Raw genomic sequence first — 13,438 nt, 5'->3', positions numbered from 1 at the left:
ATTTGTAAGGAAACACAGCTCCCTGTGGGAGTAATTTCATTCTTGGTACAATGCCTGGGTGAGGTAGGTACTGGATGTATTTATTTCGGGTTTCTCAGTACCTCTTTCTGTTGAAAAGTAAAGATAACACTAGCTCAAAAAAAAAAGAAACACCACTCCAAAATTCACCCTCGTTAAAAAGGGCCGGTGTCTTTTTTTTTTTTTTTTTCTGAGAAAATTGAAAGAAAAAATATATATTATTATTTATTATATAACATTGTCAACATCAACACCACAAAAAAAAAAAAAAAGTAACATCCTAATTGTTCTCGTTCAAGCATTCTGACCGTGGTGAGAAAGGCAGCAGGAGTTTGGTGTCCCTTGGAGAACAAAAAGAGCAGAAGGGCGAGGGGGGACGAGGGTGGTGGCAGCAACACAAACTGGGTGGGACCGTGGAGGGACAGAAGTGTGCTGGGCTGTTGGCTTTTCTTTTGAAACAAAAGAAAACAAAAGGGGGGGTCAGGGCAAGTCACAGCGAGGCCGTGGTTTCAGTCAGTGTCCGTCCCTCTCGAGTGCTAGCGGTGAACATTCACTTCAAGGAGTCTTGCAAAACGCTTTGTTATCAACAGGGGGATTCTTTTCCTTTTCCTTCTCCCTTTTGCTGGGATTTTCCCGTGGCTCTGGCACTCCCTGCCCCCCTGGTTAGCTGTTCTCGCTCCACTCTGGCACCATCCCCACGCCGTGCACCGAGTGGTACTGGTGGGGCGACAGGGTTCGAGGCACGCCGTGGGAATACAGGAATTCCGCCGGCTGGAGGCTGCTGGGAGGGGACTGGATGCCCGTTTGAGGTCCACACTGCCTCACGATGGGCTGGTGAGAGCTTTGGTGCTGGAACATGCTGTGGGTGTCTGCGATTTGGGGCGACGTGTGGTTGGCCACGCTGCCCAGGCGGGGCATGAGCGGCCCCGAGGTGAAGTGGGCAGAGAAATGCTGGTAGGGTAACCTGTCCATGGGCTGCATGGCAGACACTGTGCAACTGCTGTACGAGGGCACGCTGGGCCACGTGTTACAGCTGATGTCCTCCAGGCTGGGCACGGGCTCCGTGGGCGGCGCGGAGCTGGCGTACATGCAGGCCTGGCGCTGCGCCGACTCAGTCCTGTACGACGTGTTCAGTCCCTGCTGCTGAGGGTAACTGGACCTGTAGAAAGGGTCCTCGTCTGCTGGAGAGGTTTCCATGTAGGGCTTCTTGTAGGGATGCTCGGTGGTGGAACATTCCTCATCTGTTGGGAGAGAAAAGTCCTGGTAGCCACCAATGATAACGTGCCCGAGGTTGTACATTCTTCTCTGCAGGACAAGCTGACACCTCCCTTGGTGTAAATCCCCATCACTTCCCTGGAACTCATCTATCCTGTGGAAACCAAGCCTTACACTTGGCCCTGCTAGAGTAGAGAAGGGATTATCCAGGAGCTCTGGGAGGAAAATCAAGATGCTGGAGGGACCTGAGGTTTATCTTACTTGGTGATCCTCCCACATGGTCCCCATCTCCTTCCTGCTGCCACTTCTGCCTGAGGAACAACATCTGCCTGTGACCTCTGCACCTACCAGGATCCCCCCTCTCCCCCAGGAGGCTCGGAGCTGATGCTGTCAACTCAAATCCTTTACAACAAAATATTTCCATGATAGAATATAAATGATAAAAAGAGACAAAAAAGGAGATCACAATAAAAATCCTCCCAAGAGAGCACCAGCGATGGCACGGTTGGGACAATCAGATTTGGAGTCTGACAGCCCCAGGCTTCAGCTGTGCCAAGGCAGCTGGGCACATAAATCCTCACAGGGCTGTGGGCACATAAATCCACACAGGGCCGTGTGCTGGAGCCAAGGGGAACAAAGGAGAAAAGTAAATTTCACAGCTAGAAACAGCAAGGCACATCTTGCAGAGCCCTTTGTTTCCTGCAGCATCCCAGGCCAGCAGAGGGAAGGAGATAAACAATTTAGGTGAAATCTCCAGGGTGAGGCCAAATGAATAAATGAATGTGCACTTATTTATTCATTCACAGGGTCATCAAATGAAATCCAGCTCTGCTGGAATGGATGGCAAAATTCCCAGGGATGAGCACTTCACCAAGAGATTTTAAGGACAGTGTGGCAAGGGAAGGGGAGCTGTTCTGACATGGATTAACTGCTGCTGCTGCTTCAAAAACAAGATTTCTGGTGCAGGCAGGAAAACATCCCACTTGGTTAGAGCTGTCCTGGCTGCACCCTTTGAACAGGGGTCAGATTTGAAAGAAATTTGGAACAAGTTATCCTTTACAATTTTTCTCCACCGACGTGTTTTGAGGTGTAATTTTTTCCACCCCCAAAATACGGCGGGGAAACAAACCCCAAACAGTTGTACAGAAAGAAGGACTGAGAGCATGTGCCCCACAAGGGGCACAGAGGTGTTGCTGCCAGGCTGCTCTGAGGGGAGTGCTCATGTCACACCTTCAGGAGGGGCAGGTGGGCAGTGCAGGCATCTTTTGTTTCATCTAAACACACACATGCACGTAACCCTTATTGCCCTGAACAGCCACCAGGGCTCTCCTGGAGGCTGCACCCTCTCTGCATGTAAAATAACCCCTTGTTCCCACCCAGGCGTTTTCCAAGTGCAGCTGGAACAACTGCTGCTGCTTATCCTGGTCCAACAATCCCACAAAGAGCAGGTCCTGAGGGACACCACAGGGACATCCCCACAGTGGCCCTTGGCTCTGTAATAGCATCAATTCAGCTGGAAAGCCACAGTCCCATTTATTTCTTCCTGACAACATCAAAGCCTGGCTCCTTCACCTCAGCAAGGCAGAGCCCTGATAGTCAAGTTTCTCCTCTGCCTTCCCTGTACATTGGGGTGGGAAGCAGGATGAGATAAAAGAGCAATTCCATCGTATTTTTGAAACCAGCTGGAACAATGAGCAGGGAGATGCAGGAATGTGTCAGCCTCCTCAATCCAGCTCAGGTCCAGTTTTTGTAGGAGCAGGGGAAAGGATGGGGTGCCCTGAAAGCCAAAATCTGGAGGCACAGGTCTAACCTCTGTCCTGATCTCAGCTCCATGACAGGAGGTACATCTGGAAGAGCAGCCTGAGCTGGAGCTTTTATGGACAGTGTAAAAAGTTTGGATTCCTGACCCACCGCTGAGTAATAAGAACACTGGGGTGGAAAAACAATGTCTTGTAAAATGCAGCATTGTTCTGCTAATAAAGTTTTCAGCATTAAACCGCATCACTCTGCTGGCACCAGAAATCATTGGCTTGGGGTTTGACTGTTTATTTTATTTTGATTTTTTTAAATATACAACACAAACCAGTCAAACTCTGTTTTTCCATGGTGTAAAACTGCCTGACTTACAACCTGAGCTTGCTGATTTTTCCATTTAGCCCAGACATTTCACTGCCTGCCACAGCCCAGCTGGGCAGAGCCGCAGTGTCACAGAAACACTTCCAGAATCCATCACAGGTGAAGAGGAAACAACAAAGCCAACCAGGATTTCACCCCATAAGTGCCCTTTATCCTTCTGTAAGCTCTCAGGTTCGCTCTACTGGTCCCTCTAGAGCCAGGTTCCCTCATGTTTTATGTGGAAAGGGATTTTAAGGTGTGTAAGGACCTTGTTCCCATCTCCAAACAGGACCTAGGCTGACCAAAGGATTCCAGGGTGCAAAACAGCTTCTGCCTGTCCTCCTTCCCCTCTTCCCAGTGATTTTCCCATTTATGGAGCCTCAAAGTGCTAGAGAGGGAAGAGGATGGTCCCTGTGCATCCTGAGGTGGGATGGTGCAGAGCAGAGAGCCTCAGCTGGTGCTGCCTGAGGGATTTACAGCAGTTCAGGCTCTCTGGTCTTGTCCCACCTCAGAGGAGATCAGAGCCAGCACAGAGCAGCTGGAGGGCACCCCCAGGGTGTGAGGGGCAGCTTTAGGGTGGAAAGGGGACATCTGCAATGACAAAAGGGGCACAAGACCAAAGATCTCTCATGCTGCAGTTTCAATTCATCCTCATGGGCTCTGGACACTGGACAGTGCAGCTCAAGGGACAATCCTGTCCCTGAAGATCCTCTTCCCTCCCATCAACATAACCAGGACACTGGGATATGTAACTGCCTGCTCAGGGTGTGATTCCTATGTTGGTTCCCTGACAGCAGCTCCTTGTCCTTTTCCAGGTGTCACTGAGCCCTCAGAGGAGCTGCTGGCTATCCTGGGAGATATCCTGACCATGTCCCCCTGTTGCTGCTATTCTTGGAAGCCAAGGGTGGTGATCAGCTCTAGGGAGCAGCCCCTCAGTGCTGCACAAACCTCAGAAAGGAGGAGGTGCTGCCAAGCAGGGGGAGCTGCCAGAGCCAGGGAGAAGCTGCTCTGAAGTGAATCCAAGGAAAACGGAGCCTGAAGAATGGGCTGGAAACTGGCTCCCTCACAAGGAATTTGATGATCTATCTAATGAAGGAGCTCGAGCAAGAGCATGAGCGCTTCCAAGATTTCCGGTATTTACTACTTCCAGCTGGGCTGTAAATACCACGCAAATGGCTTTTTAAATGGAATTTTCCCAGTTCCGAGATTCGGGCCACGTAGAATGAAACACAAACATGGAAAGCCTCTGGACTTCAGGGTGTGCTAAGCCTCCCTCTACCCCCCGGTGTCAATCAGGAGAGCTCCTTCCCCACAGATGACACTCATCTCCCCAGGGTGGAAGACAATGAAGAATGGGACATGACTCCTTTGGATTTCAGAGCTCACCCGCATTTCCAGGGCGTTACAGGAGGTTCATCCTGACTTTGTGAGGGACACACAATGGGTGATTATCACTAACTCTGTTGTTTTATCCAGTCTGGATTCCAGCATGGATCTGGCACCAGCCTCAAGAGCCAATACCAGGCTGCAAGAATGACAAAGGTTGTCCAAGAAGAAAAGGACAAGGCAGATCCAATCAAAGTGAACATCTCTAAAGGGAAAATGAGTCCTAAATCCGGGGACATGGAACCCAAGACATGCCAGCCATTCCAGCTGTATCTCACCGTTTGTGACATGGCTGTGTTGTGTTGAACACAACAGGGCTGTGGGACAGGGACAATCCAGTCCCCAAAAGCTGGAATCTTTTCCACAGGCAGCAAGCTGCCAGCACTCCCTACAGAGGCACAGCAGGCACCTCTGACAGGAGAGGGGGATCAGAGAATGGGTCAGGCTGGAAGGGACCACAGTGGCTTATCTGGTCCAACCTCCCTGCTCCAGCAGGGTCATCTCAGAGCACATGGCACAGGATTGTGTCCAGAAAATTCTGGAATATCTCCAGAGAGGAGACTCCACACCCTCCTGGGGCATCCTGGCTGGAAAGATGTCCTTCCTCATGTTCAGGTAGAACATCCCAAGCATCAGTTCCTGCCTGTTGTCTGCTGCTGGACACCATGGAGCAGAGCCTGGTCCATCCCTTGGCACCTCCCTGCAGACATTGATGGGGTCTCCTCTTAGCCAAGACTGGCCCAGCTCCCTCAGGCTTTCCTCATTAGGGATATCAAACTACAGTGCCACAAGAGTGTGGCTGCTGGGCAAGAGTTGGGTGCACCCCAGCTCCCTGAACATCTCCCCATGCAGGGAGTCCCTTCCTCACCCTCAGTGTCCCACGGGCACCCTGCCCTGGGCTCCACTGCATCTCTCCATCTGCAGCCTTGGCCAGCTCATCACATCTCCAAACATCAGCAGGGTGAGCAGTGTGTCCTCCAAGGAGACATCCCATGCCTGAGTTTTGTCCTACAGATTCTTTGAGGGATAAAATAGAGCTGGGTGGGATGTGGGAGAAGTTGGTTCAGTCAACAAAGAGGTCTGTGCACACTGACAGTGCCTGTTCCTGAGGAGAAGGTGGAAAGACATTGCTGTACCAGCAGTGACCTCATCAGAGCAGGAAGGAGATGAAAAACAAATCCTTCCCCAGGGTGATGTCCAAGTTAGGGGGCTGAAGGACACGCTCCTCACCGGTTGGAGCCAGTGGATTCTGCCACGTCCCTCTTCTCCCTCAGAGTGCCAACTTGACAACTTTTATAACCTCCCCAGGGAGAGGCTGTTCCAGTTGCCTCCTGTTCAGCATCACAAGCATCCCAGAAATCTGCCAAGTGGTTGGGATTGTGTAAGGCTGGGAGGGAGCAGAGGTTTAGAGGGATGACTATTTAGTCCACAAGATATCTGAGAGAGAGGATAATACAAGAGAAAACAAGGCCCAGTATCCTAACTGGGATGTGGGGCTAAATGAAAGACACAAGGCAAGCTGCCTGCTGGTGAGGCCTTTTGGGCTTCTCCAAGCACAACAATGGGAGAGGGAGAGGTGGAGAAACAACCAGAAAAAAGACAAAGCTCCAACTGCTCTTTGTGTCAGCCTAAAAATCCACATCAAGAGCTGCAGCCACTCCTTGATGAGATACAGGGTTGGAGATAGTCCGTCCTCCCAAGACCAGTGGCTTTGTCACATGCCATCAGCAATCCCAGACTGGGGCTGGGATACAAGGCAGGATGATCCTTGCCATTCCCCATTCCTGGAACAGCAACCCCACTGCAGTGCACCGGGGTCATTCCCAATGCTGTGACCCTGCCCTCCCACCTGCACACCAGGAATCACCAGATTAGGAGCTCTGGGATGTGTCCTTCCTTCCTTCCTCAGCCAGGAGAGCATCACCTCCCTGAAGCAGGGGAGCCTTCAGAGATAACACCCCCTGGCAGCCCTGCTGCTCTCCCCTAATGCAATTCCATATCAGATCTCCACAGTGAATCCATCTTGCCTTGACAGCTAAGAACAACACTGCCAGCCACAGAGACTTATCCTTGCCTTAGGTCACCAGGAAAGCAGAAGTTGAACAAGGTTCCTTTGAGTTGGGTGAACACAGACCTGTCCCTGAGTAAGCCTAACCCAAGGCTTGGCTCTGATTGAAGAGGAGGCAGAGAAAGTTCAGGAGATGTCAAAGCTCGAAGGAGACTGGCTTGGAATTCACCCCAAGAAGATGCAGACAGCAGCTGGTCTCAAAGCCAGCTGAAGTGCCCTCTGCCCCTGAGAGCACTTATCCATAACCACAGCCTTGGGAAAGGAAATAATCCGCTTGAGATAAATCCTAAACTGCCTCAGGAGGAGTCAGTGCTTGGGGAGTGGATAGTCCAACACAATCAATAAGATTTCCAGTCCAGAAAATGGATACAGGGGCAGTAGGAGCAGACAAACTTTTGCTTTTGAGTTTTCTGAGGTGGTGAGCCTTGATAATTGTTAAGCACAAACATAGGAAAGCAGGAGAACCATGAGGAAAAACTCAGAAATGAGAGGCTGCAACAGCAAAAAAAAAAAAAGGAGGAATATCATACATAGGATTATGTTCCCATGTCCAACAAAGATCCTTGCTGGTGCTGGAAGGAAGCTCCACACTCAGTGACATGAAACCTTGGATCACGCTCGAATTGCTCATCTCTAGTGAATTTTTTTTTCCTTTTAATTAATTTCACTTCGCAAAGAGCTGCTTGGCAGCCCAGGCTGGCTCTCTGGTTCCCATTAACTTTGTGTTTCTTTCCTCTAAGCCCTGGTGGCTGTTTTCCATTTACCAAAGGCACGGGGAGGGGAGAGGAGAAGGCTCAGTGAGGAGAGTGGAGGCTCAGGCTGCTGGGACACCCAGCCTCGAGGAAGAAGCCTCTGGTGTTGGGCAGGACGTTGCTCCTCTTTGATTAAAGCCTTTGGCGGCTCTGATAAAAGGCCCTTAACTGCTTGTGCCACTCAGGGCATGGCAGAGATAAGGAGGGGAGACGAGGCCTCCCCGGGCCTGTCCCCGCGCTGGGCCGCGCAGGCCAAGAGGGCCGGGGAGCTTTATTCCAGGGCAGATAGCCGTGCCTTTTGTGACAATAAGAGGAAGTGAGATAATTGGGGGATTGAGGGAAACCACCCATGGAGACAGCACTTAGTGGGAATCCCAAAACTGGAAGGAAACCTCTGCTGGTTCCTTATCACGTTCCGACGCGGAGGCGAATGATGAATTGCCCCGCGGGGCAGGGACACGCAGCAGCCAGGGATTGTCCTGAGGGATGGTTGTCATTTGGACCAGCTTGTTTTGGTTAGTTTTGGAAAAGGGGGAAGAGCAGAGGTCAGAGCTCAGCTCCCAGGATGGAGGAGCTGAGAAAGGGCTCCCAGGAGCTGCAGCTCCCAGCGCTGAGGAGGGATTGCAGGGATCACCTTCCAGCACCAGCAGTGGGACTTTGCAGCACCCCAGCACCTCACCCCGCAGCAGTGCAGGGGTTAAACAGGCCACATATCCCCCCTCTGACCTGGGGGACACTTTGGGCATCTCCTTATTCCCTGCCTTACAGCCAGCATGCCCATTTCCAATCCCTGCCCTGGCACATTCTATGTGAGCACAGTCACCTGGAGGGGACAGCAAATGCCACCTGCTTTCCAATGTTTACCTAAGGAAAACATTCCGATTTCTCAGGGATTTTTTTTTTTACTTTGCATACCTGTACACAACCCACGTGCTGCTACAATATCTGGGGGATTCACCAAGGACATGGGAGAGATTTCCACTGCCCTCCTGCCTCCTCTGCCAGCACTTCCCAGCCCTCCCTACCTTAGACTGTGTGTCTGCACATCCCAGTGCTCCAGGGGTTATGTTGCTAAAAATAATGACATGTGTCTGACTGATAGGGTCGTGCAGGGAAGTGGGAAGGGCTCTGCTGTGGGGAGAAATTCCTGCTGCCCTGGTGCTTGCTGCCTTCTGGTAGCTTCCCCATAGAGGAAATCCCAAGAAGAGCAACAGGGTTGGCAGAAACCAGCTTCTGCCCACCCCTTGTTTCATCCAGCCCTGGAAATCCCCTATTTGTTTCCAAGTAAAACTGATCTAAAGCTTTTCCTATCTCAAGTGGTGCTGCATTGAAGCATTCCCACTGCTCTGGGAGAGGAGGACAGAGACCACAGACCCTTCATGCCTGTCCAGAACAATCCCAGCACTATCAGGGGGCTCTTCACGGAAGAACAAGCTGAGCAGTCACTGGAAAGCCCTCAGAGTTTGATCCCTAAAGTTCCTAAAGGACCATGGATATAATGGGTTTCAATCCCAGGCACCCTTCATCAGCCTGAGCATTTCTGCAGACAGAAAACTGTCTCCCAACTGAGAGACAGCCCTGAGTTGAAAACTGGCCAAAATACAAACTGTCAAGGTATCTCCACTTGGAGATTAAGCCTGTCTGAGGGGCTGCAGATAAGTCATCTTTATCTCCAGCACCAGCTATCTTTCCAAATGTGGATTCATGGTGGGTGAAAGGCACTGCCAGCCCTCCAAACAGCTCATTCCCAACCCAGCAGAAATGGGATTTTAGAGTTTCCCAGCCCACAATCCTATGCCTTGCTCATCCTCCAGCATCATTTGTTGCATGCTATTTTTGCCCAAAAATCAACCATTGGAGGAGGGAGACAAAGGAAAGTATTTTCTCACTGAATATCTAAAATACTCTCTTTCTTTCACTTTGATGTTTTTCTACCCACAAAGGCAGTTATCCTTGGAGCTGTCCAAGGGGAAACATCAGGAAACAATGCTGACAGTCATGTGGGGAGGGGGAAAACACAAAGCAGAGAGCAGGCAAGCTCTGACCTTTTCTCTTGGTGCAGTGGTAGATCTGGCCGTGCTCCTGGGAGATGGGGTAGGGGTTGGCAGGAGGCAGCAGGTCCTGGGAGGTGCTGGACACCCCGTTCTCACACTGGTACTGGGAGCCCAGGTTGGAGGAGGCAGAAAGGACCCTGGTCTCACCGCTGAAGGGGCTGTGGTTCGAGGACACTTTTTGTCTCACTGTGCTCCTGGGAACAACCGGGTACTCTTTACTGCAAGCAAAGAAACAGAAGAGAAACAAGTCAGCAAAGCAATCAATTAATCCTCTGATCTATTTATTAATAAATAAAGGCAGCACATTAGTGTCATGGAGTTTGTTTTGGCTTTCAGGGAAATGCAGATATCCCTCCCTGGAGGCTGCAGACCCGTCACACTTTATCCATGCAGAACTTGTTATTCCCCTTCCTTTTAGTCCCCTTAAATTCATGCCTTTTCAACCACCACTATTTTATACACACACATAAAATATATAAATGCAGTTTCAGCAAAATAAACATGGTTTCTATTTACATATTGTAGCATTTATAAGCTACATACTGTTTGTAATGTATTCGCAATATGCACATGCATGTAAATAAAACCAGCATTTCTGCCAAGATTACTTGGAAATTAATTAAATATTTTGGTCTACTTTTTTTCCCCTTATAGTAGTTGTCCCCATTCCTTTTGCCTGGAGTCTGTCAGCCTGCTTGCCCTGGATGGGGATCCCTGCACCACAGACCAAGCTCAGAAAAGAGAAATAAATAAATCACTGATATTTGATGCACACCAGAGCCTCAGCAGAGTCAAGATGAGAGGGAAAGCCTGAATTGTTCTCTTGCCCCCAGATCTGGTTTGAAATCAGGATGCTTTGCCAACACAGGCTGGAAATTCCCTCTCCTAAAGACCCTCTGGTGTTTTTTGGAGATGTTCCTCCAAACACATTGGCAATGTGACAACCCCAAAGATGATTCCTGCTCTGCAGGGAGAGCTGAAGCTGAACAGGGGGTCTCAGACACTTCGGGTGAGGTAAAAGTCTCCTCCTGAACCCAAAGGCTTGCTAAAATGCATAAAGATCAGGTAGTACAGCACCCCAAAGCATCACCAGGCTCAGAGCAGCCACAAAGTGCTGATTCCAACACAAGTTTTCTCCTCTGAGTCTGTAACCATTGGACCAAGCTGGCTTTGAGGTACCCCCTTCACCTGTCCAAAATCATTGTGCTGGAGCAAGGACAGCTCCTTAAATGCCATCCACAGGCTCACCTGGCAATTCCATGCAGAGGAAGAGCCCTAAACCTGCAGTGACACCCCTCAGGGAGGATCTATCACCGTAGAACTCAGAGCTTATTTACAAAATTTAACAATAGCAATCATATAAACCTAGGCCAGCAGGGAGCTTTCATCCAAACCATTGCTGTGCTGGCTGCCAGAAACATCAGCAACTGAGCTGGAATGGAAGGGAAATTCACCCAGGAGCTCAAATCCAAAGAAATGTGGCTCTGGTTGGGCCATGAAAGCTTTCCCAAGCCCAGGAACTGGGGGCTTGCCAAGGACAGCCTGCTCCAAAGGTGGGGTTTCATCTCCTGGAAGCAGCATTTGCTCAGAACTAAAATCCAGGCTGTGCACAAGGAACAAAGACAGATGGACTGGGAGGAAGCAGAGATCTATCCCTTGGATAGTCAGGGCAGCAGTGGATGCCAGGATTTGTGGTGGCATTCAGAGGACCTGCCTGTGGACACACAGCATTTAACCCCACCAGGAGATTTAGCTGGAGCACAGCTTTGGTGGCTTCTGGGGAAGGTCAAGACCTGTGGCCACCAAACCTCAGGGATGACCCTCAGATCTTCTGGGTTCTAAGGGATCTCCCAGCCCCCCCTGGTGATAGTTTTGAGTTGCCTGTTCCACCTTCACACCGTGATCCTCAATGAAAATTGTACCAACAAAACATCCCTAAGCCGCATCCCCACCTTGTTTCCCTTCCAAGGAGAGGGCCTGCAAGGAGGCGACTTCTGGACATGCCCTTGGCTCTCCTTCCTGAGGAGAGGCTGCATGGATTGGCTGGGTTCATCTCTCTTAGCCTCACACAACCAACATCCAATTCCCAAAAAATGACAGAGCTTTGGTTTGTTTCCCAGTAGGAACCTAAGAGCTCCAGTGGAGGAGAAAGGGACATCTCATGGCATGATACCAGGCCATGTGACACCTAGGAACATCTTTCACTGATAGCTTTGGCCAAAGTGGGTAAATCTGGATGCAATCCTAGAGGTGTTTCCTCAGTGATTCCATGACCCTTTTCAAAGGTCTCTTTGGAATGTGATCTCCATGGGGGTTTCTGACCATAAATTCTCAGTGGGACCCCATAAAGATCACGCCCTCACTGTGCCAAGCCCCACACAAACACTGGGGAGCCATCCCCACCCCAGGTACTTCTCACCCAAACCAATGGAGAACTGAGAGCAGGAAAAAATGAACAACCTGATTAGGGCTTTCATTTCTTAATCAAAAACTATTTCCTTAGAATCATGAAGGTCAGAAGAGACCTCCAAGGTCGAGTCCAACCTCTGATCAACACATTGCCAACTAAACCAGAGCACTGGGTGCCACATCCAGTCATTCCTTGGGCACCTCTGGGGATGGAGACTCCACCACCTCCATGGGCATCCCATTCCAAGGCCCGACCACCCTTCCAGTGAAGGAATTCCTCCTGGTGGCCAAGGGGAAGCTCAGCTCCTTTCAGGCCAAGCAGGAGCTGTTTGTCTGCACCAGCAATACTTGAACCCCAAGTGCCAGAGCACAGAGGTGTTGGGTTCCAGATTCCTTCCAGAATTTCCCAGGGAACAGGAGGATCTCCATGGCCAGAAGAGAGGACTGTGGTGCTCTGGGGGATACAGCAGGAGCTGGGAGTCCCTCAGGAGAGAGAACAGGTTGGAGTCACCAAGTTTGCAAACAGCAATTCCCGGGAGGTATCGCAATAACTTCTCTCCAGACTGAAATATTTCCATTTCAGTCAAAACACGTTGGGTGCTATTTTTGCCAAAAAATCAGCTACTGGAGGAGAAGGGAAGTGTTTTCTCACTAAATATCCAAATAGTCTCACAAATATCTAAAATATTCTCTTTCTTTTCAATTCACAAAGTCTGCTATCTCTATAATTCTACATATCCTTCTTTACAGGAGCTGAGCTGAAATAAATCCTTAGTATCTTCTAAAGCAGCAATCATCTCAAAATATTTAATATTTCTATTTTTTCCTGAGCCCACTCAGCATGTAGAGCGCACACCTACCATTTTTAAAGACTGAAAGACAAACTGAAATGGATCAATTTTTTTTTTCCTTAAAGTCACTATTCCTAAAGTAGTGATTATCATCCTGAGCTAGAGTTTAATAGAATGAAAGGTTTCTGTCATATCCAGAAACTGTGCTGTCCAAAAAAAACCCTGTAGTGAAGTAAGAAGAAGGGGAAAATGTATTAAATCTTGACTTAAGCAATGTAGGAAATTGTTCACATAGCAAGGATGAGGTTGTTGATGCTTCTGGGCCAAAATATTAGTTTTACATGGGGTGTTAATAGGCTATTTTCATTTTTGCATTAAAAATTGCAAAACTAAAAGAATTTTTTTAAATTGATTGGGAAAAGAATTTCCCATCCCTGGTCTATTTAAAGTCTGTTGGAGGCTAATAATTAATATTTAGTTACTATATTAAAATAGCAGAAGGGGACAGGAAGAAGCAGCAAAAGTGCTGTGTAATATTTTGGTTTTTGTTAAAACTTGGGAAAAGAAATCATGGATGATGTCCAAGTGTATTGGTACTGAAGTGTATTGGTAAATACGCTTGGACATCAT

At 49.3% G+C, this 13,438-nt stretch overlaps 1 protein-coding gene across 1 annotated transcript in view; it reads right to left on the bottom strand.

The window, feature by feature from the left end:
* Nucleotides 1–681: 681 nt before the first annotated feature.
* Nucleotides 682–13,438, bottom strand: part of TBX5 (T-box transcription factor 5) — a 38,987-nt gene continuing 26,230 nt past the window's right edge. The window contains exons 8-9 of the mRNA XM_058037121.1: nt 9,600–9,826; nt 682–1,259 (exon numbers count right to left, since the gene is read on the bottom strand). Coding sequence (XP_057893104.1) covers nt 682–1,259; nt 9,600–9,826 — 805 coding nt within the window. The remainder of the gene's footprint in view (nt 1,260–9,599; nt 9,827–13,438) is intronic.

This window comes from Melospiza georgiana, chromosome 18 (assembly GCF_028018845.1).
Source record: "Melospiza georgiana isolate bMelGeo1 chromosome 18, bMelGeo1.pri, whole genome shotgun sequence".
In the NCBI taxonomy this organism is placed as follows: Eukaryota; Metazoa; Chordata; class Aves; order Passeriformes; family Passerellidae; genus Melospiza; species Melospiza georgiana.
The sequence above is the reverse complement of the archived record's forward strand: the minus strand, read 5'-3'. Positions and strand labels throughout refer to the sequence as shown.